Source organism: Monodelphis domestica, chromosome 7, assembly GCF_027887165.1.
Source record: "Monodelphis domestica isolate mMonDom1 chromosome 7, mMonDom1.pri, whole genome shotgun sequence".
Lineage (NCBI taxonomy): Eukaryota > Metazoa > Chordata > Mammalia > Didelphimorphia > Didelphidae > Monodelphis > Monodelphis domestica.
Window position 1 is genome coordinate 277,099,714 of NC_077233.1, and position 26,823 is coordinate 277,126,536.

At 35.0% G+C, this 26,823-nt stretch overlaps 1 protein-coding gene and 2 non-coding genes across 19 annotated transcripts in view; all 3 read left to right on the forward strand.

Annotated features, from left to right (window-relative positions):
- The window catches only part of UBAP2 (ubiquitin associated protein 2), a 122,672-nt gene that overhangs the window by 66,003 nt on the left and 29,846 nt on the right, over positions 1-26,823 (forward strand). For all 17 annotated transcript variants that reach the window (XM_056803896.1, XM_056803894.1, XM_056803901.1 and 14 more), the window contains 7 exons: positions 4,011-4,063; positions 9,021-9,088; positions 13,663-13,852; positions 19,447-19,657; positions 20,732-21,003; positions 21,552-21,721; positions 24,184-24,391. In XM_056803896.1, the coding sequence (XP_056659874.1) occupies positions 4,011-4,063; positions 9,021-9,088; positions 13,663-13,852; positions 19,447-19,657; positions 20,732-21,003; positions 21,552-21,721; positions 24,184-24,391 (1,172 nt within the window). The remainder of the gene's footprint in view (positions 1-4,010; positions 4,064-9,020; positions 9,089-13,662; positions 13,853-19,446; positions 19,658-20,731; positions 21,004-21,551; positions 21,722-24,183; positions 24,392-26,823) is intronic.
- Positions 10,689-10,771, forward strand: LOC130455700 (small nucleolar RNA SNORD121A). Its single transcript, XR_008913799.1, has one exon. It is a non-coding gene; the product is annotated as a small nucleolar RNA SNORD121A (small nucleolar RNA).
- Positions 13,954-14,038, forward strand: LOC130455699 (small nucleolar RNA SNORD121A). Its single transcript, XR_008913798.1, has one exon. It is a non-coding gene; the product is annotated as a small nucleolar RNA SNORD121A (small nucleolar RNA).

Here is a 26,823-nt window from a genome sequence, read left to right on the forward strand (position 1 = left end):
ATTTTTCTATTTTAGTTTCCTTCCATAAGAATATTAATATGGAAAAATGTTTTCCATGATTACACATGTAACATTTATATGAGATTGCTTAATGGAGTTGTTGAGGAGCTTGAGGGGGAATAGGGAGAAAGGGAGAATATTTGAGTCTCAATAATCTTTGATCATGTTAGAAACTTGTTATTTGATTGGAGGGATTAATAAAATAAATATAATATTAAAAAGGATTGCATAGTCTGATTTTGTATTAATTTGACAATGTATTCCTTCCTATTTCCTCTCAAACAAAGAATTCTGTTTGTTAAATAAAAAGAACAAAGCAAAATTAGATAGTGAATGTGAGATCTGGTGCAACATTCATTGCCTGTAGTTTCCCACCTCCCAAAAAGAAGGATAATCGTCTCTCCTGAAACTAAGATTATATGATCTTTGCCTTCAATCTGATGTCAGCAGCTCTGGTATTATTTTCATTTGTGTTACTTGTATTCTTTACATTGTTAGAAGGACTGACTTTTTCCCCTGCATCAGTTTTAGAAAAATAAACTTCTAGATCTTATCTTTTGCTATGTGTTATGTATATTTCCTGCTCTATTCATCTTCTCATTTTCTCCCAAACATTTATGATAAACCTTCTAGGGTTATTTTAAAAAAAAAGACAAAACCAGAAGTGGAAAAAAAGTTCAGTAAAGGCAACCAATATATCAAAAAATGTCTTGATAATATGCTGTATTCCATCCTTGTGACCCTCACCCCTGCAAAGAATCTTTGGGGAGATGTCTTCCCATCTCTTTTTGGGGGGGAGAAGGCTTTCACATTTTATAGTATTCTATTTCAATTTTGTGTTACATCTTTCCATTTAAATTGTTGTTATATATATATTGTTTTTCTGATTCTGCTTGTTTCACTAAAATCAGCATTTCTCCAAAGTATGGTCTGAGGATTGTTTATGTCCCCATACCCTTTTAACTGTTCAGAGAGGTAAAAAATGATAGCATAATTTTGAGTCATTCTAATTTCAAATGTTAAATATTGATATAATACCACATAAATAAAAACTTTTAAAAGTACAAAGGGGTCCGTGGACCAAAAATTTTTTGAGAATTCTTGTCTTAAATATTAAATAACACCTATGCTCCTCTATATTAATGATGTTTTATTGCATCACAGTAGACATTCATGTGTACAATTTCTTTAACCAAAGTAGATAGGTGTCTACTTTGTTTTTTGTTACTAGCACAAATATATGCTATCATTAACATTTTCGCAGTAATTGTATTACCTTGAAAACTTTGAATCGTCTAGACTGGTCATTTTATCACAATTCTGCATAGTTAAAAATTCCTTTCCACAATGGTTATACCATTTAAGAGCTCCAACAATGCACTGGGGGACCATTTTTCTATAACCTGTTAAGTACTGACTATTCTCATCTTTTGTCATCTTTATTTAGTGCTTTGTTATGAAACCCAAGTTTTTTATTTGTATTTTCCTTAACGAGGTTTCATAACATTGTTTTATATGGTTTTTTTTTATCATTTTCCTGTTTAACCATCTAAAAGTTTGGATTTTACTTGTTTCTGTTAATCATGTACTTTTTTTGATATTACTCATCAGAGATATTGTATACATAATGAATACATTTTTTTTCTAAATGACATCTTCCCCCTTTATCCTAGTTGCTTAGTTTTCATTCAAAAGCTTTTCACATTTATGTAATCAATAATATCTGGTTATCTAGTTTGGTTTTTTTTTGTAATTCACTTACTGTCCGTTGTTTATATAAGAATTCTCCTTTCTGATTTCTAAATTTTTAAAATTGTATAATTATTTTTTCATTCAGTTTCAATTCCTTTTATATCTTCAACTGCCTACTGCATATCACAAAATTAATTAGCCCCATAATATTGAAAAATCAGATGTTCAAAGATATCAGTTACATCATCTTTCCTCCTAAGACTTCCCATCTTCTTTTTCTCTAGTTTGAGCAGCCTATCATCCTCTCTGTTCTATTCTGCCTAATCAGCCTTTGGGGGGGGGGGGGTCAAGTCTTACTACTTTGACAACTTCATTAGTATATGTCACCTTCTTCCCCATGACATGCCATTATCCTGATTCAGGCCCTTATGGAAAGGCTAACATAGTCTTAAGTGAAGGCTTCACCATGTTACCTTCCTACTGAGTACCTCCACTGGCTTCTCATTACCCCCAGTATCAAATAACAAAATCCCAATTTTGCTTTTAAAGCTCTTCACAAGCTGGCCCTTTTTTACCTATCCAGTTACCTTAGACTTTACTCCCTTACTCTTTGATCCAAGATCATTTGGCCTCTTTGTTGTGATTAGCTGCCCTCTATGCCTAGAACGCTTTCACTCCTCACTCTACCTCCAGTAAGAAGCCTTTCTTTACCCTTTCTTACTATTTGGTGCCTTTCTTCTGGGATGTGTTGTTTTTCCTGATTCCCTCTTGACTATGAGCTCCTTGAGGGTGGGATTGTATTTTTTTTTACTTCGTATGCCTAGTTTTTATTTTAGCACAGTACATGACATGAAATAAGTTGACTTCAGTATACTAGATATATCTTTGTAGACATCTTAAACTCAATTATTTCCAAGCCTTTGTACTGCGTGTGTGGTCGTGTTTCTGTTTGTGTGTGTCTCCACGTCCGCCCAGATCTTACCCCCTTTCCAAACTGTTACTTTAGAAGGTGACACCATCTTCCTAGACTGGCAGACTTGGACTCTAGATGCCATCCTTCTTACCCTTTGATATCCATTCTTTTAGCAAAGTCTGTTAATTGTACAAAATAGCATCTTTTCAATACACCTATCATCTCCTTCCTGAACTATTGCAATAGCCTGCTTGTTCAGCTCCCTGCTACTAGTCTTCCCACCTCAGTTCATTTCCCCTCATCTGTCAAAGTGATCTTCCTTCACAGCAGATGTGACCATTTCATCTTCCTACTCATTAAATTACAGTGCTTCATCATAACTTGGAGGATCAATTTTAAAATCCTCTGGTATTCAAAGCCTTTCATAGCCTTCCTCACTTCCCATCTTTCCTGTAATATCTTACTCTGCTCCTATGTCCTGTGTAATACAGTTACACTGCCTTTCTTGTAGTTCCTGAGACTTCATCCCTTGGCTCTGGACATTTTCCTGTCTACTCTCTGTGCAAGGATTTCTTTCTAATTCTCCTTCCTGACATCTTCAGCTTCCTTCATCTTGCAGTTTAAAAAAACCTCAATTTCTATAGGAAACCTTTCCCCCTTTATTTCTAGTTCCTTCCTTTTGTTTATTTTACATTTATCTTATGTGCATGTTTTCTTTCATATTTTCCTATGAGTTCCTGGTGGACAGTAGCTCTTTTTTGCCTCTTTTTATATGCCAGCTAGTGCCTAGCATATGGTATTTGGCTATTAAATGCTTATTGACTGACTAATTTCTGCTGGACTTCTTTCTAGTTTTCCCTAGTAATTCTGATCAAATATTGAGATTTTTCCTATCTGATTTATATAAATTGTATTATTGAGTTTAGTGATTAAAAAAAAATCTTCCTTGTCTAGTCAGTTTCCTTGAGGATTTCTATTCAGAAAAGCTCTTAGAATTCCTCTGAATTTCTCTTCATTTTCTTTTTCTTATGCCAGAATAATCTGGTACATTCATATAGCATATTTAGCTACTATTTGTTTCTAAGTTTTTGCATTCCAAAAAGAGTTTCTGTTAATTTCTTATAAATTAGTCCTTCTGCCTTTAACCCATCAATTTGAGTATTTGACATCTGTGTATAATAGCTGAATAACTTTTCTTGGTTAATGCCAATCTTTTTTTTTCCAGAATTGTTGGCCCATTTCCCAAGTCTACCAACAGTATACATGTGCATACTATAATTCTTAAACTGAATTGATAATGACCTAAAGCAACGTCCCTTTGCTTCATACAGAGTTTAACGTGGGACCATGGGACATCTGAAATAAGATTGTACTCTGAACTTTAATTTTTTTTTTGTCATATCAGGGGCTTGGAAGAACTCTATGGAAGAGTGGACAACAGAAGACTGGAATGAAGATGTAAGTATATGCTGTAGAATGGATAAAATATCACTAGCAATATGTATTAAGTGCTTACTCTGTCTTTGCTAAGCATTGAGATAACAGATAAAAAATTTCCCTTTCTTCAAGATCAAATTTTATGTGTTGGGGGTTAGGTCTGTGTAACATTCACTTGTACAAATGCATGAGATGCATGCCAAGACATACAATGTTCCCTGGTAGGGGAAGATTATGGTATCAGGGAATTCTAAGCCTTGTGTTTGAATTGGATTTGGAACAGAATTTTAGGGAATTCAAGAAGGAGAGGTGAGCTTAGAGAATTCCTGCTTGCAAACACCCCAGTTTGGCCTTCATGTCCTTTTCAGCCTGGCTACAGTACATGTTTTCAGCCATATTCCCTTCTAACTTTCCCAAACCATTTGCCAATAGCCACTTTTTTTTTTTTGCCCCAACATGTCTCCTGTATTCATGCCTCCAGGCTCTCCCTCCTTCTCTCCTACCTTTCTCCCACCTAGAAAATAATCCCTCGTGTATCTTCTCATTTCAAATTCTGCACATGTTCCAACTTTTAGGGGGACACAGTGTGTTACTTCAGATCATCTATTGTTTTTAGGGGCATAAACTGGGTTCAAAAATTACCTGTATGATTTTGGACCATCTATTTCCCCTCTAGCCCTTAGTTTCCTTCTCTAAAATCGACTTTAGATTAGGTAATGAGACCTCTTCATCTCCTTTGACTCGGATTTAGTTTGCCTTCTCAGACCATTCCAGCCCACACTGGATACAATATACTCCCCATACTTGTCATTTGATAATTGTGGCATTTTTCTGTCTCGTACTCATGTGTAAGCCATGGTTCTTCCCCTTCCCCCATAGCAACTAATACTATTCCTTGCACATTATAGATGTTCAGTAAGTGTGTTCTATTTCATTGTAAAGAGGACATCATAAATGGATAGGGTACAGTCCATAAATGGATTGTAAGCTGTGTTATATTTGGGTTAGGTGAAAGAACTACAATTGTTTAGCTTGGATAAAGGAAGTCTGAGAAGAGGATATGATCAGCATCTTAACGATTTGAAGAGCTATCATCGGGAAGAGGACGTAGACTTTATATGTTGGACCCCATACAAATGAACTAGAAGCAGTGGGCATAAGGTACAAAGAGACAGATTTCTGCTTGACTACTGGATAACTTTCCTTAAAATTAGAGTTTGAAAAAAAGTTCAATTGGACTGCTTCTTCATTGAGTTCAGTTCAAAACAAGCATTTAAGACCTCTTAAATACCATGTCCTATAATAGAGGCTGAGGATACCAACAAAAATAAAAAGTGCTTGCTCACAAGGAACTGAAAGTTTTTTAGCAAAGGTACAATGTACACCGATGAGCAAATACTAAGAAAATCAGAATAACTAAAAGGCATTTTGGTAAGTGGTAAGTGAAGACTTATACTTAGGGAAATAGGATAAGACCTTGATACAGTGGTTTCCATTACACTGAAATCTTCAGTTAGTGGCTAGATGACCCCTGCTTAAGTGAACTTTTAGACAAAATTATTGTTGAAGTATGGGCTGTACTTCTTATCCCTTCTAGCTATCGTAACCTTATTATAAAGTTATATGGAATTGTACTTACAGAGAATTCTATTTTTTTGTCTTTGGAACTAGGAGCCAGACACGTTTTTCCATTTCTGTAAATATAAAATGAAGATTTAGAAGTCCATAGTGTCCTTTGCTGTAGTAGAGTACACATTACTTAGTATAAGCAGCAATTCTGATAATTTCCATGTTTTAAAAGATCATGCCCATGTGTTTTTAGTGACAGCAGGCTCATTCAGAACATCATCTTTGGTCAAAGGAAACTAGATGTAAGCTGGTTTCCCTAACTAGCTACTTCTCTGAATTAATGCTAGCTTTTGGGCCATACATGTTTCAATGCTTTCTTGTCCTGTTTTTTAATTTTTGGTTTTTAAGACTGGCTATCACTCCAAGATTGTGCAAATGATGTAGGCCTTTAAAGGATACCCTTCTTTGATTGTTAGAGACTATCTCAATATCAGTAAGTAATTTAATTTCAAAAGCAAGCCTAAATCTCATTCTAGCACACAGTGAAATGAGATTGATCACAATGAAGCTCAAAAGTACGTGTAGTTGAATGTAAAAAATAATGCCAAGAATTTGAAAAACTATTGCTGCAAAACTTTGCAATCCCCAGAAAATAAGCAATGATTTTTGAAGGACTTTTAAAGCTAGATAGGAGGTTATTGATATTAATGTAGTTTGCCATGGACTTCTTGAAATTAGAACAATAACAAGAAACTAGTTTAAGTAAATAGCTATTTATTGTGTTTATAAAGAAAAAATGCTTGTCTTAACGAAAAAGGGTAACGACTGGACTTTCCTTAACTGATAGAACTCACTTTTTCATTGAAAAGTATACCAAAACTGCTAATACAAGTTCGAGTGAGCTCTGCAATCTGTGCATCTTCATCAAATAGAGACATTACACAAGGTTTCACACAATTTTTTCTTCCATTTGGCCTCCAAGTCTTGCCCCATTGAGGGAATAATGATGAACATATTGAAGTATTGCAATGTATATTTGAAGTGTAAAATGTTTTTAAATTATAAAAATTCCCAAAAGAAGAGTGCATCCTATAATACTGTCCTTATATGATGCCACATCAGGAAAGGGCAAGATACATATCCAAGAATTGCTTAAAAACTTACTTCAGTGGTTTGGGAACCTGACTTGATTTAAAACTCATTGAGATTCTATTGTTTATAAGCAAGGCTAGATTTGGAAAAATGGAATGTTCATCAAAGATATCCAATATAAGTGTTGTTGGTTTTTTTTTTTTAATAAATTTTAGAATCTTGTTCAAATGTTGTAAACTATATGCAAATATAAATGTAAAGAACATGATTACACCAAAAGAAGCACAATTTGCTTATTAATTTTTTTTATGTTGTAAAAAGCTATAGAATTAATTTTATGTCAGAAATTTAATTTAGTTTGTCTCAAGTAATTCCCATACAACTGGAATATTTCAGCCTCTCTTTTCACTTTTGAGGAAGATGGAATGACAAACAAGCAGTGTAGCTGGGGTTCCAATCCATGGTCTCTGACTCCAAATTCAATGATCTCCCTTTCTGAACTGTAAGGAACTATATAACCCTAATTGTTATCCTCTTTAGACTGCTATTTAAATTGAATGGTGCCGGGTGGCATAATCTTCTTTAAAATCATAGAAATAGTGTTTCCATACAAAAACAAGAAGAATTAATTTTACATTTGTTGCTTTGGTTAAAATTATAAAAAATCCAGATTCCATGTGGTCTTTTTACTTACAAGAATTAATAAATTCTTGTCAGCATACATAATCTCACACTGGAATACACATTTATGGCTAATATTTATCTTTTCTCTACTGATAACTTTATTCCCTTGGCTGATTTATGTTTGCTATTTCAGTAAAATTTGATATTAGCAACTTAATTGTTATATTTCTCTATGCTCTATTACTTTAAACCTATTTTGGTCATTACTGTGATTCCCAGTTCTTCAACTCCATAGTAATTTCTAGACTATTACCCTTATGCTAGCTTAATTTTCCTTCCTTCTTGATCTTGATCTCAACAGTTTCTCTTCTTGCATCAAATCCTTTTACATTTCTTTCATTGATTTTTTTTTTACTTCACCAAAGCTACTCTGAGCCCTCTCTTCTTTCCTTTAGCTTTCCATGCTTATATAACCTGCCTTTCATGATACATCTTAATAGAAGACCTCCTCCTTATATTTTACTGTGGAAAATATAGTCCATTCACCATGAACTCCCTTTTTCTCTCTAGAACCTTTCGTGTTTTTCCCTTTTACTCCCAATTTCTAAATGTTAGCTGTTCTCTTTGTGGCATCTTCCTTTTACTTACTGCTTTCTTAATTCTGTCCCTTCCTGCTACGGCAATCATTCCTTCCCTTCCTCTTCAATCTACTTCTCTGTGTACTGTCCCATTCCCTGCTACCTAAAAATATGACTGTGGGAGAGACATAGTTTCCCTATAATTTAAAAAACAAACAAAACTGTCTTGAACCTCTCACCCAACTCAAAAAATTGCCCTTGATTTCTCCTGTTACTAATAACACTCAAAATCATTTGATGAACTCAATACTCATTAACTTTTCTTCATGCCTGTTTCTCAGTTCTTTGTATTCTGGTTTCTGACCTCTTTGCTCAACTGAAACCAATTTCTTCAAAGTTATATTCTTGGTCTTCTGGCAGCATTTGATTCTAGTGACTATCTCCTTTTGGATCTTTATTCTCAGGCTTTTTGATACCACTCTTAGGTTACCTCCAAAATGGTGGGTGGGTTGGAAGGGTCAGTGGGAAGACTAATTATATCAATATCCCTTTGTTTTGTCTGTATATAATCTATGTATTATCTCACTTATTTCCGTGTCTCCCAAAGCTTTGTCCCAGGTCCTCTTCTCTGCACTCAACTCCTCAGTCATTTCAACAATTCCCATGGGTTCAGTTCTTGTCTCTCTGCCAATGTATCCCAGAAATTCATCCCATAGGTTCCTTAAATCCTTAAATGTCCAAGTCTTATCACTTCTACCTCCTTAACAATTCTTATTTTATCTTCTTTCCACCCATCTAACCACCATCCTTGTTCAGGACCATACTCATCTCCCACCTGAATTGTTATAGTACTCTACTGACTGGTTTCTCTATCTCACATCTCCTCTAATCACCTGCTAACATGATCTTCTTATAGCATAGATTTGGGGCTGTTTCCTCTGATATTAAAGACCTTTGCACACTGGATCCAACCTACTTTTTCCTATGAACTACTAATGGCTTAACTATAGTGAATTGGTTAGGATATGATACTTTTAAGATTTCCAGGAACATGGTGTGCACATTGTTTTATGCCATGCATAAGACCCAGGATTGAGTTTCTCTTTTCCACACAGCTTTCTGAAACGAAGGTATTCACTGCTTCTTCTGTTCCAGCTGAAAATCATGTCTCACCTGGACAAAGGTAAAAAAATAAAAATTTTCTAAACAGCTGTTAGAAAAATCTTTTCAGATTAATTTCAAGGTCCTAGTTTTATATTAGGTGACCTAAAATCAGGTTCCATATGTAAACAGGGGGAAATTTTTTTTCTTTTAGAGATAGAAACATTTTTGATCCTCATAGATACTAAGCTTAAATTCTTTTTTTTCCCTCCAGAATAAGTTTTCCTGCAATGTTCTTCATGTAATTATTCACATTCATTTAAAACGTATTGCCATTATTGGCAGTAGTTTTTTCATGTTAAGGTAGGGGAAGAAGTTTAAGATGGAGTTTTTTGGCAAGTTCCCCCCACCCCTCCTCACCCTCCACCCCAATGATTAGAAAGCATGTGATCATTCTACTTCAAATAATAATGTGGAAATAGGTCTTGATCAATGATACATGTTAAAACCAATTGAATTGCTCATTGGTACTTGATGGGGGAAAGAGGATAGGGAAAGAATATGAACCACCAAATAAATATGAAAGCATAATATGGTAACCATGGATTTACATAATAGAAGTATTGAGATTAAACATTTCAAACTGTATTTATTTTGCTTGGAGATTTTCTGTTCAGTTAATAGAAACTTAATCTAAAGAAAATTTATAGTTAATATAAGACATCCTTAGATTCCTTCCAACTCTAAGATTCATTGTTTTTACATTATATGAAAGTCTCTAAATTAGAGGAAAATATTAAGACAATTTTCAAAATACAGGTATTCTTGTTGCACTACTTATAAAAGAGTATGCAACTTTATAACATTCCTATCAAAAAAATAATTTTCAGTTAATTAAGTGAGAGAAATTAAATCCTAAGTCTATTAATGATGATAATAATCAACAATTGGATTTTGTACTTTTTTGGTTTTGACTGTTAATCTAAATCCATTAATTGCAGTTCATTGTATTTTTTTAAAATCCTGTTGAGTTTTAGCTTACAACTGAACCCTTTTTCTATAAGTTTCTATATGTTCCTCATATTAGGTTGAAGTTTAGTGAGAGTTGGTTTGGAAATCTATATTATACACATTTAAACAGGGTAAGGTTTCCCAAATTAGGAAGAACTAATTCCTGGCAGTACCTTTGTCTTTTCAGATCTTCATTTTATTTCTTAGAATTCATTGATCATAATGCAAAGTTAGTTTAAATGTATCCTATGCTCAGAATAACACAAAAAGCCTCCACAAACTAAAAAAAAGCAGTTAGTGGGAGAGATGTGTTACTTTTGATGCATGTTAATAAATTAGAAATGAAGTGTTAAAGGAAGCATCTCTTAAAAGTGTTTTGCTCCAAGCATTGGGTACTAATGAGGAAACTCTTACAAGTAATCTTAAGGTGAATTTTTCAAAGTATTAAATGTTCTTCCAAGCCATAGATTTTGAGTCCTGAAAAAGACATGTATAATGGATGGATACATTTTTGAATTTTGAACACATGCATCATATTTTCCATGTTTACTAATTCTAGGTGTAGAAACAAATTGAAGGTGATGGGAAAATTTAATTTTAGTTAACGATACCATTTTTTCAAGAATTACATTCATTTACCAAGATTTTTTGAGGAGAACTAGTACTAAAAAGTCCAACAAACAGTGATGTACTCTTTTCCAAGCACATATCTGACAAATCTATGTGGAAAATAATGCTGCTGAGTTTTTTGGACTTAAGAAAGAATATAAATAATATCAATTTTATATGCCAGCTATTCTCTCCATGGGTTACTTATCACTCTACTTTTAAAGTACATATAAAACAAATAAGCAGATATCTTATGGTCCAGAATTCTAGACTGAGTTTTAATTTATGTCCTAGTTAAGTATAAATGATTTCTAGCTTTTGCGAGAAAGATTTCACCCTGAAAGAGTAGGAATTGTGGAGGTCTCATGATCATTCTAAATGAGAGAATTGGTAGCAGAAATTGAAGATATTTGCCTTGGAGAAGACAACTTGGGTGTGAAATAGGAGGTTTTGGAGATAGGATCAAGTAGGATATTAATGGATTACTTTGGTCCAGTATCAGGGTTTCCACACTGTAGGTTGAAGGGCTTAACTGTTAGCCTTGACCAGGCCAGAACCTGATCTGGGACCAGCATACAGATTTACATAATCACAGAGCTGGATATAGTAAATGGAAAGTGTAATAATTTATTTCCAGAGAGGAAGGTTTGAAGGGTAAGGGGAATATTCCCCCCTCACTAATTCACTAGCTACAAAACTCAGATCTAAACCTCCTCATGGAGGGTTTTCAGATAATAGTCTACACTTATCACCCTCTCCACTCTAATCTATAAATCGGTCCCTATTCTCAATATCCTGCCCTAACACCCTCTCTTGGTTATTACTAGAGGTGCTGGTCTGTGACAGATTTGACAGGGACCCCTGGGTAGGTCCCATGTCCAAATGGACCCAGTGCAGATAGCTAGTTCTGGCTAACGTCAGTATCACAGGGTTCGTCTCCCAAGGAAACAGAGCAACAGGATAACAAAAAGAACAGCAAGCAGGTTAGGATCAGGAAGCTCAGGACAGGCAGCCATTCTCCCCAAGTTACATCCAGAGAGAAAACCAATTGCCCCTCAGTTTCAGCTTAACCCTTCCTTCCAGCATTCCAGAATTTTTCTTTGCAGGTCTCATGCATCTGTCCTCTGCAAACCTTAATTTTCCTACTAAACTTACTGTTCCTTATAACAGTCCCCTACCCCACCCCTTTGCACAAAGCCAAAATAGTGTTGAAAACAATGTTTTCGCATTTGTGCACCAACCAACACACTTAAATCCCCACCTAAACTAAAATTCTTACCCAAAATAATAAACAGCCTACTCTCATGTATCTTATCCTATCTCTAGGGATTGAAACAAAGGAAAGGAAAGGAAAGGAATGCACAATAGATAATTAACAAAGATCAAAATACAAAGCAAACATATAAAAGCAAAATAAGCAAGGAAAAACATCTAAGTAGAAATAAAATCACAATTCAATAGAATACACCCAAAATTTCAAAACTACAAAATGTAAACTCAAAACTTCATGCAAAACAATAAGGTCATAAAAATATCATATAAGCTAATACACAAAAGAATTCTATCAAAGCTATTGTAATGTATAAAACAGAAAACCACAAAAATAGGAAAAGTACAATAAACACAACATATCATAAACTGTTACAAAAAGCTGAAACCAATCTAAAACTTATATATGCAAAGTACATCCAAAACTGAGATGAGAAGTCAAAGCAAATCAGTCTCAAATATTAATATACCTAATTTGTACACATACAATATGTACATGTCTGCTACACATACATACAATTTATACATGCATGTTATATAAATATTTACAAATGCTAGGATACAGTTTTGTTAGCCCTATGATACAAAATATTTACTTGCATATACATTTCTGTTTACATGGTTGTATAATGTGTGTTGCAATGTAATTTACTACATGTCATTAAAACAGACATCCTATCTTAATAAGACCCCATGAAAACTAACCCACAACTATGCTACTACTATTCTAACCTGTCTAAAATCTAAACAGTATCCATTTATCTACATATTCATTTTCCTACTAAACTTAAGGTGAGAATACCATGATGGCAGCATTGGAAGGGCCTTTTCCTTTGTAACAGGGATTTGTTTAGCTTCAAAAGCATAATGCAATCTCGCAGTAGTGATTGAAGAAGATACTTTTCAGCTTGAAGTAAGGGAGAAAAAGCTTCTTGAGAAAAATTGCGCTAGCCCGGAATGCTCTGTTTCAGGTAGCTATAGGCAAGTGCCGTCTTACTGGAGGTCTTCAAACAAAGACTGTGGAAACATTCTTAGTTATTTTTTATTTAAACCCTTACTTTCTGTCTTGGAGTCAATACTGTGTATTGGCTCCAAGGCAGAAGAGTGGTAAGGGCTAGGCAATGGGGGTCAAGTGACTTGCCCAGGGTCACACAGCTAGGAAGTGGCTGAGGCTGGATTTGAACCTAGGACCTCCGGTCTCTAGGCCTGGTTCTCAATCCACTGAGCTACCCAGCTGACCCCTTAGTTATTTTTTAAAGGGGTTTCTTGGTTCAGGTATTGACTTGTGGAGTCCCTTCTCATCTAAAGATTGAGTTCTATAAATAAATGCAACAACTTGGTAAACCTAGTGTTTCTTTGAATTATAATAATAACCAAAGATTGATAGTTAGCCTAATAAAATTCATTATTTATTATGACTCCCAATTATTCAATTTGCCTCCCAAATTCCCATTTCATATGGTAGTAAATGGTTTAAAATAGAATAAAAATGAAGTAAAACAGGTTTTCAGAGTTACTCCTAATTTTTCTGTGTAGATATAGCTCATTTTTACTGCTTTTTCTCTCAACATTTTATAACCCCTTTTGAATTTCTATGATTGTTGAGGATTATGCCATACCTCCTTTTTTTTTAAAACCTTGTTTACCAGAACTTGATTGAAACTCCTTTGCTAATAGATTTTTCACATAAATTTTCTTTGAGTTACTTTACTTCTCAATATATCCTCTGATAAGATCTGTATTTGACTAGCATATTGTTTTTCTTAGCATTGACTTGGTGGCCTTGCTCCAGAAGCCTTCAACTTCTACCCAAGTCCCAGAAGTCAACTCATTTGAACCTTCTCAACAGCAGGGTTTTGGCCAAGCCCTGGTCTTCACAAATTCTCAACACAACACTCAGATGGCATCAGGAACTAGCAACTCCAGTACTGTCAACTCTTATTCTCCCCAAAGTCTGGTAATTGATTTTTATTTCAGTATGGAATCTCAGGGTGTATATATATATATATCATTCAGAGCCTTGCCACTCTGATTTGGAAAATAAGATTTTTTTTTGTAGTCCAGGATACAATGATGTCATAGTTTCCAAGCACATATCTGATTATTAAATGTTGGAATACATCTGTTTCTGAGTTTTCTGGACTAATATATAGGTATATTTTAATGGAATAAATAGTTGTGTTCTTTTAGGACATAGAAAATATTCAACGTCTTATTGATGAAATTGAAATTATTGTTGTGGAGCATCTATTATTGTGAAGTGGTGCTATGTCCATCTCTAGTCTTAAAATGCTGGTGTTCATGTCTTTATTTTCCATGTCACTACAATATGATTATTGCTTTTGGAAGTCAGAGGAATACCAACAGGACTTGTTGAGGTGGTGGCAGTTAGTCAGTTGTTACTAAATAATATTAAAATTTTACTCAAAATAGATTTTTATATTTAGCAGTAAGGATTTGTGCAGAACACATTAAAAAACATGGGGAAAGGAGCCAAGCATGGTTTTTGTGTTTGAATTGAGTCCTTGAAAGATGCAGATATCTGATCCTGTTTCTAGTCTTAGCTTTGCTAATTAACTAACAAGCATTTTGATCTTGGTGTAAGTGTTATCTGGGCCTGAAATTACTTCATCTGGAAAATGAATGGATTAGACTAATTCAGCTTTGTAATCCTTTATAGTTCCCATTTTGAAAATTTTCAAATCCTAGCCAGCTTGGTGGTCGTAAGTTTTAACTTTTATAGTTAGTAAATGCTAATGTTATAGATATTCCTTTTATATACTAATGCCATAAACACTCAAAATAGTCATTAGAAATGTTGCAGATGAAAATGCAGATTATTGTGCCCATTACAAATCATCCTTTTTTGAAATAGAACTATTAGTGTCATAGAGCTGATGCATATAATGGTGCGATTACATCAAGTTGAATATGAGGGATAGCATACTGTGTTATTTCTCGGTATGAAATTATTAGACTACCATGCAGCTTTTGTCTCCTAAATATTTCACTTTCTTCCTGATATCAATGAAAAGGTATATAATAAAAGTTCTAGAAATAAGACATAGCAGATGGATGAGAAATTCTATAGTTTCTCTGTTTATTCAACTTTTAGATCTGTTGCTTTATCTTAAATCCCATAACCAACTCAATGGTCTCACGAATTGAAAAGGAGAATTGTAGGACTAGTATTGTTCCAGCCTTAAATAATGTAAGTCACCAAACATTTACACATAGGAACCAAGTTAGGGAGAGGAAATAATTTGAAAACAAAATAATAGTTAATAGAATGATACTTTTACTGGTGATAGATATGAAGTAAATTTATCTAGAATTGTTGCCATGTAGGCCATTTTATCAGATAAATAGAGACTTGAGTTTAAATAGTATATAGTTTGCAAAGTACCACATGTGTATTTTCCCCCTTTTTTATATTTATGAAGACCCTTTAAGGAATGTATTACCATTTTTTAATCAAGAAAATGTCCAGAGCTTGCTTGTTCCATGTGCAGCATGCTATCTAAGCAAATCCAAGGCATGCTTAGAAAAGTAAGGAGCAGATGGCATCAATATAGGTTTAGAAAGAACAAAATTTGAGGTTTAGATCATTTAGAGGAAATTAGGGAATCAGTACATATTCACTAAGTTTTTTGTTCATAAGAATAAATTTCAATGAGGACTACTGTTTTTGGTGCTTCCCTAAAGCCAGTGTCACCTTTGCTATTTCTATGGCTTACTAAGTTGTTTTTTATCTTGATCATTTAAATTTTTCTTATCTTTTTTTTTTAGTCAATTTAGAACATTATTCCTTGGTTACAAGAATTCTATTCTTTCCCTCCCTCCCCTCCCCAACCCTTCCAATAGCTGACAAACAATTTCACTGGACATGTGTCCTTTAACAGAACCTATTTCCATGTTGTTGGTGTTTGCACTAGGATGTTCACCCAGAGTCTATATCCCTAATCATATCCCCCTCGACCCATGTTGTTTTTCCATGGTGTTTTTACTCCCACAGTTTTTCCTCTGAATGTGGATAGTGTTCTTCCTTGTTGATCCCTGCAGGTTGTTCAGGATCATTGCATTGTCACTAATGGAGAAGTCCATTACATTCGATTGTACCACAGTGTATCAGTCTCTGTGTACAATGTTCTCCTGGTTCTGCTCTTTTCACTCTGCATCACTTCCTGGAGGTTGTTCCAGTCTCCATGGAATTCCTCCACTTTATTATTCCTTTTTGCACAATAGTATTCTATCACCAACAGATACCACAATTTGTTCAGCTATTCCCCAATTGAAGGGCATCCCCTCATTGTCCAATTTTTGGCCACCACAAAGTGCACAGCTATGAATATTCTTGTACATGTCTTTTTCCTTATTATCTCTTTGGGGTACAGACCCAGCAGTGCTATGGCTGGATCAAAGGGCAGACAGTCTTTTATCGCCCTTTGGGCATAGTTCCAAATTGTCCTCCAGAATGGTTGGATCCATTCACAACTCCACCAGCAATGCATTAATGTCCCCACTTTGCCACATCCCCTCCAGCATTCATTACTTTCCTTTGCTGTCATGTTAGCCAATCTGCTAGGTATGAGGTGATACCTCAGAGTTGTTTTGATTTGCATTTCTCTGTTTATAAGAGATTTAGAACACTTTTTCATGTGCTTGTTGATGTTTTAATTTCTTTAGGTGAAAATTGCCTATTCGTGTCCCTTCCCCATTTATCAATTGGAGAATGGCTTTATTTTTTTTTCTTTTTTTGGACAATTGATTTAGCTCTTTGTAAATTTGAGTAATTAGGCCTTTGTCAGATTTTTGTTTTGAGATTGTTTCCCAATTTGTTGCTTCCCTTCAAATTTTGGTTGCATTGGTTTTGTTTGTACAAAATCTTAATTTAATGTAATCAAAATTATTTTACATTTTGTGATTTTTATTTTCTAACTCTTGCTTGGTCTTTTAAAGTCTTTCCTTTCTCAAAAATCTGACAATGTATACTATTCTGTGTTCGCCTAATTTACTTAGAGTTTCCTTCTTTATATTCAAGTCATTCACCCATTCTGAGTTTATCTTGGTGTAGAATGTGAGATTTTGATCCAAACCTAATCTCTCCCAGCAGTTTTTATCAAATAGTGGATTTTGGTGCCCGCCTGCATGCTCTCCCCCCCCCCCCCCAAAAGCTGAGGTCACTTTCCCAAAGTCTGTCCAATGATGCTCCTTTCTGTCTCTTAGCCAGTACCAAATTGTTTTCGTGACCACTGCTTGATAGTATAGTTTCAGATCTGATAATGCAAAGCCACCTTCCTTTGCATTTTTTTTTTCATGATATCCTCGGATCTTTTGTTCTTCCAAATGAACTTTGTTATGGCTTTTTCTAATTTAGTAAAAAGAGTTTCTTCATGGTTTGATAGGTTTGGCACTGAATAAATAAATTAATTTGGGTAGGATTGTCATTTTTATTATGTTAGCTTGTCCCACCCATGAGCAATCAATGTTTTTCCAATTGTTTGAATCTAATTTTAATTGTGTTGTGTTTTGTAGTTGTGTTCATATAGTTCCTGTGTTTGTCTCGGCAGATAGATTCCTGAAGTATTTTATTTTGTCTGAGGTGATTTTAAATGGAATTTCTCTTTCTGATTCTTGCTGCTTAGATGTGTTGGAAATATATAGAAATGCTGATAACTCATGTGGGTCTATTTTGTGTCCTGCAAATTTGATAAAGTTGTTGGTTTTTTCATTGATTCTCTAGGATTCTTTAAGAAGACCATCATATCATCTGCAGAGTGATAGCTTGGTCTCCTTATTGCCAATTTTAATACCTTCAATTTCTTTTTTTTCTCTAATAACTACAGCTACTGTTTCAAGTGCAGTGTTAAATAATAGAGGTGATAATGGGCATTCTTGTTTCATTCCTGATCTTGGGAAGGCTTCTAGTTTATCCCTATTGCAGATGATATTTGCTGATGGTTTTAGATATATAGTGTTTATTATTTGTAGGAAAGGCTGGCTTACTGTCTTTTAAGAATTTAAATTGTATGCTTTTTCAGAGTGTGTATAAATTTGAAGGATTCTTATTTGGCATCTGTCACTACCTCATTTTTGTCTTAATATTTGATTGGAAACCTAAACCAATTGTGTCTGGAAATGATCTTGATAAGAGAAACCCCAGTGTTTGGAATCACTCAGTTTCTTCTTGATTCTCTTTTACCTTAGTTTGTCCCCTGTTCTGCATTTAATCACTGCCCAGACTAGATCAGCCAGCTAGGAGCATCCTGTGGCTAGAAGAACACTGGACCTGGAGTCAGGAAGTCCTTAATACAAATCCAACTTTACATACTTTTGTGTGTGATCCTGGGCAAGTCACTTCATCCTGTTTTTCTCCATTTCTTCATCTGTAAAATGAACTGGAGAGAAAAATGGCAAACCCCTCTAGTGTCTTTGCCAATAAAACCCCAAATGTAATGGGATTATAAAGTTTTGGACAAAATTAAAATGACTGAACTAACAATGAACAGATGAGGTTAAACTCAGGAATTTGAAGAAAAGACTTTTGGGTGTTCAAGTTGGTTCTAGTCCTAACTTTATGGATAATTTGGATTATGCATAATAAGCATCGAGCAAATTTTTAAAAATAGTATTCAGTAATAATAGGTTTCATAGGACAGTCAAGTAAAATAGAAAATAATTGCAATTGTTTTCATTAGATAAGAATAATGTTTTTTAAAGCATGTAAGTTATAAAACTTGGTTATCCTTGTGGTCTAGTTATAAAAAGTTTGTGTCTGCATTTGGCAGTGTTTGGTTTGGAATATCACCCACCTCATAATATGACTTGTCATTGAGTCGTGTGGTTTACTTTGATTAGCTTGCTGTTATTTATTTCTTGACCCCCTTTTGAGAACAATTAGTCTAGTAGTGTGTATGTTTTGTTAAGGTAGCTGACACTGATGACTTTCACATGTTGGTGATATGTTTCTTCTCTCAAATATTATCTTTACAGTATTTGCTCATCAACTTGTTCAAACCTTACATTATTTTGACTGTTGAATTTTGTAGTTATTATCATCACCATTCCTTTTGGATGAACTTGTTCAATATATAATTTGGCTCAGTGGATAGAGAGCCAGGCCTAGAGACAGGAAGACTTGGATTCAAATCTGACCACAGATACTTCCTAGCTGTGTGACCTTCGGCAAGTAACTTTATCCCAATTGCCTAGCCTTTATTGATCTCTTGCTTTGAAACCAATACACAATATTGATTCTAAGATGAAAGGTGGGTGTGCTTTGTTGCAATAAAAAAAAGAAGAAATCTATATATAACAAACACTCCCATCTGCCAGATTCCCCATTAGAACTTGTCGGGTAAGGAGAGTTTATGGATAGTTGTCATTCCATATCAGAATGATTTTATTTCATTTATTTTTCCCCCTAACTGGTTTCAAAAATAGTATTGAATTGAATTTTAGATTTTTAAAATATTGATGAAAACATTGTATATTTCACATCTCCTATTCTTCCTTTTAAGGAAAGTTCTTTTTTTCCCCCTATCTATACAGTCTTCAGTTCTTGGTTCTGGGTTTGGAGAGCTCGGTTCCTCAAAGATGGCAAACCCCACTGGTTCCCAGATCTTGGACCAATTGAAATCTCCAAGTCTGGGCCAATTCAGCACGCAGAGTTCACAACAAAACAGCACTAGTCCTCCTACCACCACTTCTACTTGGGATCTTAAACCCCCAGTTCCCCAGTCCTCTATAATGAATCAGTTTGGTAAGTGCATGCATTTTCTATTACAGATAATAAGCTCAACATCTGTCATACTTTCTTTTGGGAGAAGCATGATACTCACTAGGAGAAGCATGATATTCACTAGGTGAATTATGTAAATGCTAAAGAAATAATATTGTGGCAAATGCAATTATAGAAATTCATGCTGAATTAAAGAGAATACAATTTTTATCAAGAATTTTCAAAAGACTTGATATGCTACTTCTGAAAATGTCATTCAGTTTATTTTGATATATTGGGTTTTTTCAGTATAAAGATGTGAGTTGATATTTTGTTTTTTTTCAGTATATAGATGTAATAAATACTATAACACAACCTGAAGGTCTTATTGTTCCTCTTGAACCTCTTTTCTTTTTGCCTTGCTTTTAAGTTTAACTCTTGCAAAGGATTTACTTTTTTTCTTAGGATTTTCTTTAGAATTAGAGGAATAAACTAATTCTTCCCCTGGTTTCTAGGTGTTTTCATGCTTTCTTTCACATTAAAATTATGTTCCTTCTTTATCTAAGTAGCATTTAAACTATATTATTTGTTAAAAGTTTTATTGGATCAGCTAGAAATGATCTGAATTTTGATTTCAAGCAAGTGAATCGTAGTGAGTTCCATAAAAGCATCGAAGTAGTCTTAGATAATTTCACAAAAGGAAGTGGTTCTCCCCCCTCTCCCAAACCAAGTTGCTAGTACCATTACCACTCATTGAATTTACCAATTTTTAGCATTTTCATTTATAACAGTTATAGTTTGAGATATCTTTTAACACAAGCTTACACTTGTTTCTTTGAAATGATCAAGTATTCTTTCACTTCAACTGTCTATCTTATTTAGGAAAAAACCTGTTATTGAAGTGCATATTATAGTCATACCATTCATGTAAAAATTAGATTGCCAAATATACAAAGATAAACTACTAGCTTGACTAAATTAGAAGGTAGATTGAATAATTGTTTTCTTTACCTCAATTATACATGACAGTGATAGAAAGAATTGCACAAATTAGAAGCTTCTCAGTAACTGAGTGCTCATGATATTCTGGACTTTTTCTTTCTGGGTATTTGACAGACTTCAAATCTCAGCCTGAGCCATCCCCAGTTTTAAGCCAGTTGAGCCAGCGACAGCAACACCAGACCCAGCCCATCCCTGTTCCTCCTCCTGGATTGGAGAATTTCTCCTCCCAGGTAAAACTCCGAGAAAACTCCAGAGACAATGCCCCAGCTGTGAACAAAATGCTGCAGCTCCCTAGCATGTCTGCAGACCACCAAGCAGTGTCAGCTCCGCAAACTCAGCCAAAACAGATCAAACCCCCAAAACGGAGAGTACCACCATCTTCCAAGGTGAGTAGCCTAACCAAAGGTTATGTTTACCAAAAACATTACAATAGATAAGAATTTGAAAATTGGATCTTTCTCCTTTATAAGTTATTGAAACTTATTTTCTGCACACATATCTTAATGTACCATATAAAAATATATTTGTTTCTTGGTTGACGGGACTAATAATACTGAAGGAGGATAAAAATAGGAGGTTGTAGGTACTAAATACTAGAGACTTTTTATATAAGTTAGAAACTATTTTATTCATTCCCCTTGCTTAGAGATTGAGCTGCTTTTATATTATCTATAGAAAATAGTTCTTTAATGAGAATGTTGATATAAAATTATATGCATTCAAAAGAAAGGTCGTCAACTTTTTGGTTATGGTGTATCTGACATTCCTGTACATTTTTCTTCCCTCATCCCATCCTCCATTTCTAAATCCCTTTATACCACAGATTTCTCCATTACCATCCAGTGACATTTAAGGACGTTTGCTATGCAGGAATGTTCTTGACACAAAAGAATATGCTATGCCCTGAATGTCTAAAACATTCATCTTCTTGCAGATCCCTGTGTCTGCAGTGGAAATGCCAGGATCAGCGGATGTTCCAGGGTTAAATGTTCAGTTTGGAGCTCTGGAATTTGGATCGGAACCTTCTCTCCCTGAATTTGGATCAGCCTTGAGCAGTGAAACTAGTAATCAAGCCCAAATCAGCTTGTATCCAAAACCTGTAAGGTATACAATTTATCTTTTTTTCAGACTTTAGGCACTTGGCCATTTTCAGTGTTTATAAGGTACAAACACAATTGAGTCAGAATGGCTCATTGAAAGGATAAAGTTTTGGACATTGAAAGTTTATGGCATTGTGTTGCTTCTTGACAGTGGAAATTTGAGAGAGTAAAATGCTTATTTGGCTGTTGTGTGAAAGAAAACATTCTTGGGAGCAATATTCGTGCTCAGCTCCCCCAAATCTCTGTAACCATTCCTTTTTTAGGCATTGATTTTTAGCATCTTTTTTTAACAACTAAAAAATTCCTTTGAGTAAATATATAAGTTCAAGTCAAAGTGGAAGAAGGAATGCTTGTTTGTTTTTCAACATATACTTGTTTTTAAATGGAAACATGTACATTTTAGCCATAAATCTGCTTATTGGATTCATGCATCCTATTTCAAGAGAACATGGAGAAATATATGGTTTTTTCCAACAGTCATGTAGAAGGTTAAAACCGATGCCTCTTTCAAAAGGAATTCCATATAAACATGATGGCTATTTTTGGGTCCTCAAAAAAATATAATCTAGCCTTTCAACAGCTCATCAATGGTGAGATGGTGATTTTTTTTCCCCCTTGAGGATAAGAGAAATAAATTCTATGGCAATAGTAGACAAGGGGACATATATTGGTATGAATTTATTTTTGCTCTGTCCTTGAGAGACATTTGCTGTAGAATTCTTAACAAAATAAAAAGAAGAAAAGATACTTTTTCATTATTACCACATGCCCTGTTTATTTCAATCCCTCCTCTGAGATTTTCTTGGAGAAGTTTCCTATATTATTATTAGCTATTATAAAGTCAGAAGTAAACATATAAACCATTTATGATGCTTTTGCTTTCTAAATTAAAGCAAAGCAGCTCTGGTTGTTTTAGAGCAAAAAAAAGGACTCTCAAAAAGGGATTGCATTTGAAGGAAATGCAAGTAAAAAGGGAAAATTTCCCCCTTACAAGTCCTTTGATTTCATTGTTATAAGAAACTCCTTGTGTGTTAACTGCCTCCATCAGTGCAGATCGACATCCTCTCTGCAACTTATTACTGAAAGGTTAAATGAGCTGCCTGGGGTTGTTCAACCTAAATGTCTAAGGGATGAGACTTTAACCTTTGTCTTCTGATTTTGATATTCTCTCTCTGTCCACTGCCATATTTCCCCTATAATTTACACTTTACAATTCCAAAAATGAGTAAATGGAGGAATTGGAGGAAACATGCAAGGCAGCCCAAATGTGGATGACTGTGACAGTGATGATTAATAACTGGAAAAGCAAATTGAATATTTGAATGAGGAAGTAAGCTGCTCAGAGGAAGCAAAAAGAACCTCTTCCTTTTCACAGTTTAGCTTTTTATCATGATGCTAACAGAAGGCTTGAATATGACATCAAACTTATAGGACCAGTGTTTTAGCACCCTGTTAATATGAACCAAAGATAGAGAAGATGTTAAAGCACAGTCAATTTAACAAGCAATTTATCCCAGCTTTAGAAAACTGCTACTGAATTGACTGTTTCATTTTCCCTATTCTCCCATAGGTTTGTGCCTGGTAGGCCTTACAATTTTTCCATCCTCTCTTTGGTGTTTTATTTTTATACCTTCTTCAAGACTTCAATATTGTATTAAAAGAGTATCTCTTTTCTTTTGAAAATGAAACACTTACGTTGTCCATCTCATAAAGCCTTGTCAAAGATGGGCTGCTCTGTTTACTTTTTCTTTTTTTGCTTCCCTCACCCCCTTCACCCTTCAGCACTTCTTCCCTCCCTTTGCTGCGTTGGGGGGGGGGGGGTCACAGTCAGCTTGAAGGTGCAGTTTGGGGACATGCTCTCTAAAAGGCTCACAAACACTGTTATAAAGAATGCCTTCCATATTATCCTTGACAGATCAGCATTGAGTTTTGACTTGATCACTTGGTAGTAATGGGGGCGGGGACTTGCTATCTTAATATGATTTGTGCAGCTTCTTTTTTAATGGATTATTTTTGAAAAATTACATTTGGAGTGTGTGCTTAAATAGTTTTAAAATCAATGCCTACATTATCCCCTAGGAGATCGAGATCAAAGTTAACTTATTCCCTCTTTCTAACTGGTAAACTAGAATAGGATTGTTAAGGAATTTGCTCAAGGCTTTGCAAAGAAAAGGATGAGTTAAAAACCCTTAGATTCTACCCCATTAAGAGATCATTTATGATCATTTCTCCAATTAAAGTTTAGTCACTGTTTCTACCCTCTAGAACTTGAAGTTTTTTAGATAAATTGGCTTTGGGGAGGGGGTCTTGATTATGCCTATTTAAGTGTGAAATTGTAATCAAGCACAATATTTAATTCATTTTAGATCTGTCTAGTCAGTTAAGTAATATGGTGGTGGTATTTCATGAAGAAATCTGAAATGACATTTATTTACTGAGATGATAAATAACTTTTACTTTTTCCAGTGATCCTTTGAATACCTCTTTGCCAATATCCAATACAGTACAGGAGTCGACCTATACAACCTCCGTCATCACCTCTTCCAGTTTGACCAACTCATCTCAGAGCACTAGTCCCGTAACATCTTCCTCCTACGACCAGAATTCTGTGCATAGCAGGATAGCATACCAAAGCTCCATGGCTCCATCTGAAACAACTTCTATCGCTGTCACAGTAAGTATCTCCATCTGCTTATTCCTTAGTCATCTCAAACCCAGTCTAAATTGGAATTCATCTTCTCCCCTTAAATATGCCCATCCTTAAAGATTACTAATTTCTGTTGAAGGCTCCTACGTACTTCCAAGGTTTGCCACATCAAAGTCATCAACCTTCCCCTCCTATCTTTTCCAGGTTAACAAGTCTTAAAATATGCCCTTCCCATTTTGATTTCTACAACTTGACGTTCATCCGTCTCCCCCCTTTCCATTCATTCAGCTGTCACCCTTATTCAAACCTCCATCACCTTTCATTCAAACTTCTCTCAATTGGTGTCTATGCTTTTACACCCTTCCCATAGTCTCTCTAATCCATCTTCCTCATAACTGTCGTGCTAATGTTCCTAAAACATAGATCTGTACAGTTTACCATTCTAAATTTATTTGTTTACATATTGGTCTTTTGGCATTGGATAGGTATGTATGAATTCAGTTCTCCATGTCATGCTACTATTCATCCTGTTTCTTTAGTTGTGGTAGATAGTGCAATTGAGCTATTGTTAGTGAGGCCTTATGATGTAAGGAGATATATATGCCTATTTAATATGAAATCCCTCTGTTCGTCTATTCCAGTAATCTTCCTTGACTTGACCTTTTTACTTGTTCTCTTGGTGTCATCCTCTCCAGTCATCTTTTATCGATTATACGTTTTCTATTCATGCAACTCCTAATGTTCCCAAATTTTTCCTTAGCCTACGAATATATTCAGGTCTACCCATAATGAAAAAAATAGTTCTTTGACTTTGCTTATATTATTTATAACATAATAGCTATCATTATTATTATACAAGGTACTACTTATTCATTACCTAATCACTTGCATTCTGCATTTCCTACTTAACCATCCTGATTTCTCCACTCAAAGACTACCTAATTACCAAGTCTAGTGACATTTTGTTGTCCTTTTGCTCTTTCTGCAACATTGGGCTCTCTTCAACCTATCATTTTTAATACTTTATCACCTTTTGGGTTTTCTAACTATTCTCTCATGGTTATTCTACTTCTTTAGCTTAGCTGCTTTCAGTTTTCTCCTTGTTTGTTGTGGTTTGGCTGTTTTTCAGTTTTATCAGCCTATCTCTGATCCCAATAGAGCAAAGATGCTGGGGTGGTTGATTCATAGAAGTTCTTAAATTCTGAGGAAGCCACCTTGTCGGCCTATCAAGGAACCAAGGTGTGAGAGAAAGACATTTCCAACCTAACCTAACCAGAAGGAAGGAACTATACACATCGGTAGAACACAAATTAGAATCTGATGAAGGCTCTAGGGAGGAGAAAGTTGAATGTTGAAGAAAGATCTGTCTCCCTGGAGTTCTTAAATTCATTATGTTGTTCATTATAACCTCCACCTCTGACCCAGACTCTCTTAAACTTCCATCCTAGGACTCAGAATTTGTTATTCACAATTTATCATATTCCTTCAGTGTTGACCCACCTTACAATTCCTCGCAACTACCTTCCTGTCAAAGTCATGCGAATCTTCTTTCCTCCATCTCATCCCCATCCTCAACCCTAACTTTCCTACCTCATTAGTAAAACTGCTTACTCTACACTGAGGTGTGACGTTGGGCAAAATACTTAACCTTTCTTGGCCTCAGTCTAAATAATAGAAGTTGGCTATATATACTGGATTGATTTGCCATTTCCTTCTCCAGCTCATTTTAAATCTGAGGAACTGAGACAAACAGAGTTATATGATTTGCCCAGTTAGTAAGTTTCTAAGGCCAGATTTGAACTCATAAAGATGAATCTTCCCGATTCCACGGCCGGTGCTGTTCCCGCTACAGTACCTCTCTGCCCCTTTCTCCTTTACATAATTAATTGTCTTCTCTAAATCCCTACTTCTGCCTATCCCCCATAGCTCGCTCTTCTCCTACTGTCTCTTTGCATCTCTTCATATTTCTTCCTCTGCTAATCTCATTCATAATCATGGCTTCGATTATTTTCAACTCTTTCAGTGGGTCATTCTCTTTACTTCCATTCCCTACCTTTCCCATAAATAGAGTTCTTGTGGCTTCAACTTTCTTCTGGCTATTGCTATATCTGACTGGCAACTCCCATTGGTCCAAAAGTTGAACATTTTCCCTATCATTTTGTCTAGAATTTTAGAGTTATCTTTTTTTTTCCTTTCCCTAGCCCCCTCCTAAATGCAATTCAATTTTTACATTCTGTCAGTTGTAAATTTTATGTATTCATTTTGTCTTTTCATCTGCTACCTTAGTTTAGACCTTCTTGGTTGATTGATTGCCTATACAATAATAATAGTAATAATATCCTACCTAGTATTCTTGTCTCTTCCCTTTTTTATATTTTGCACCTCTGCATATTTTATCTTTCCAATGCATCATTCTTATTATATCTGCCCCTTTTCTCAAAAACCGGTAATGTTTACAT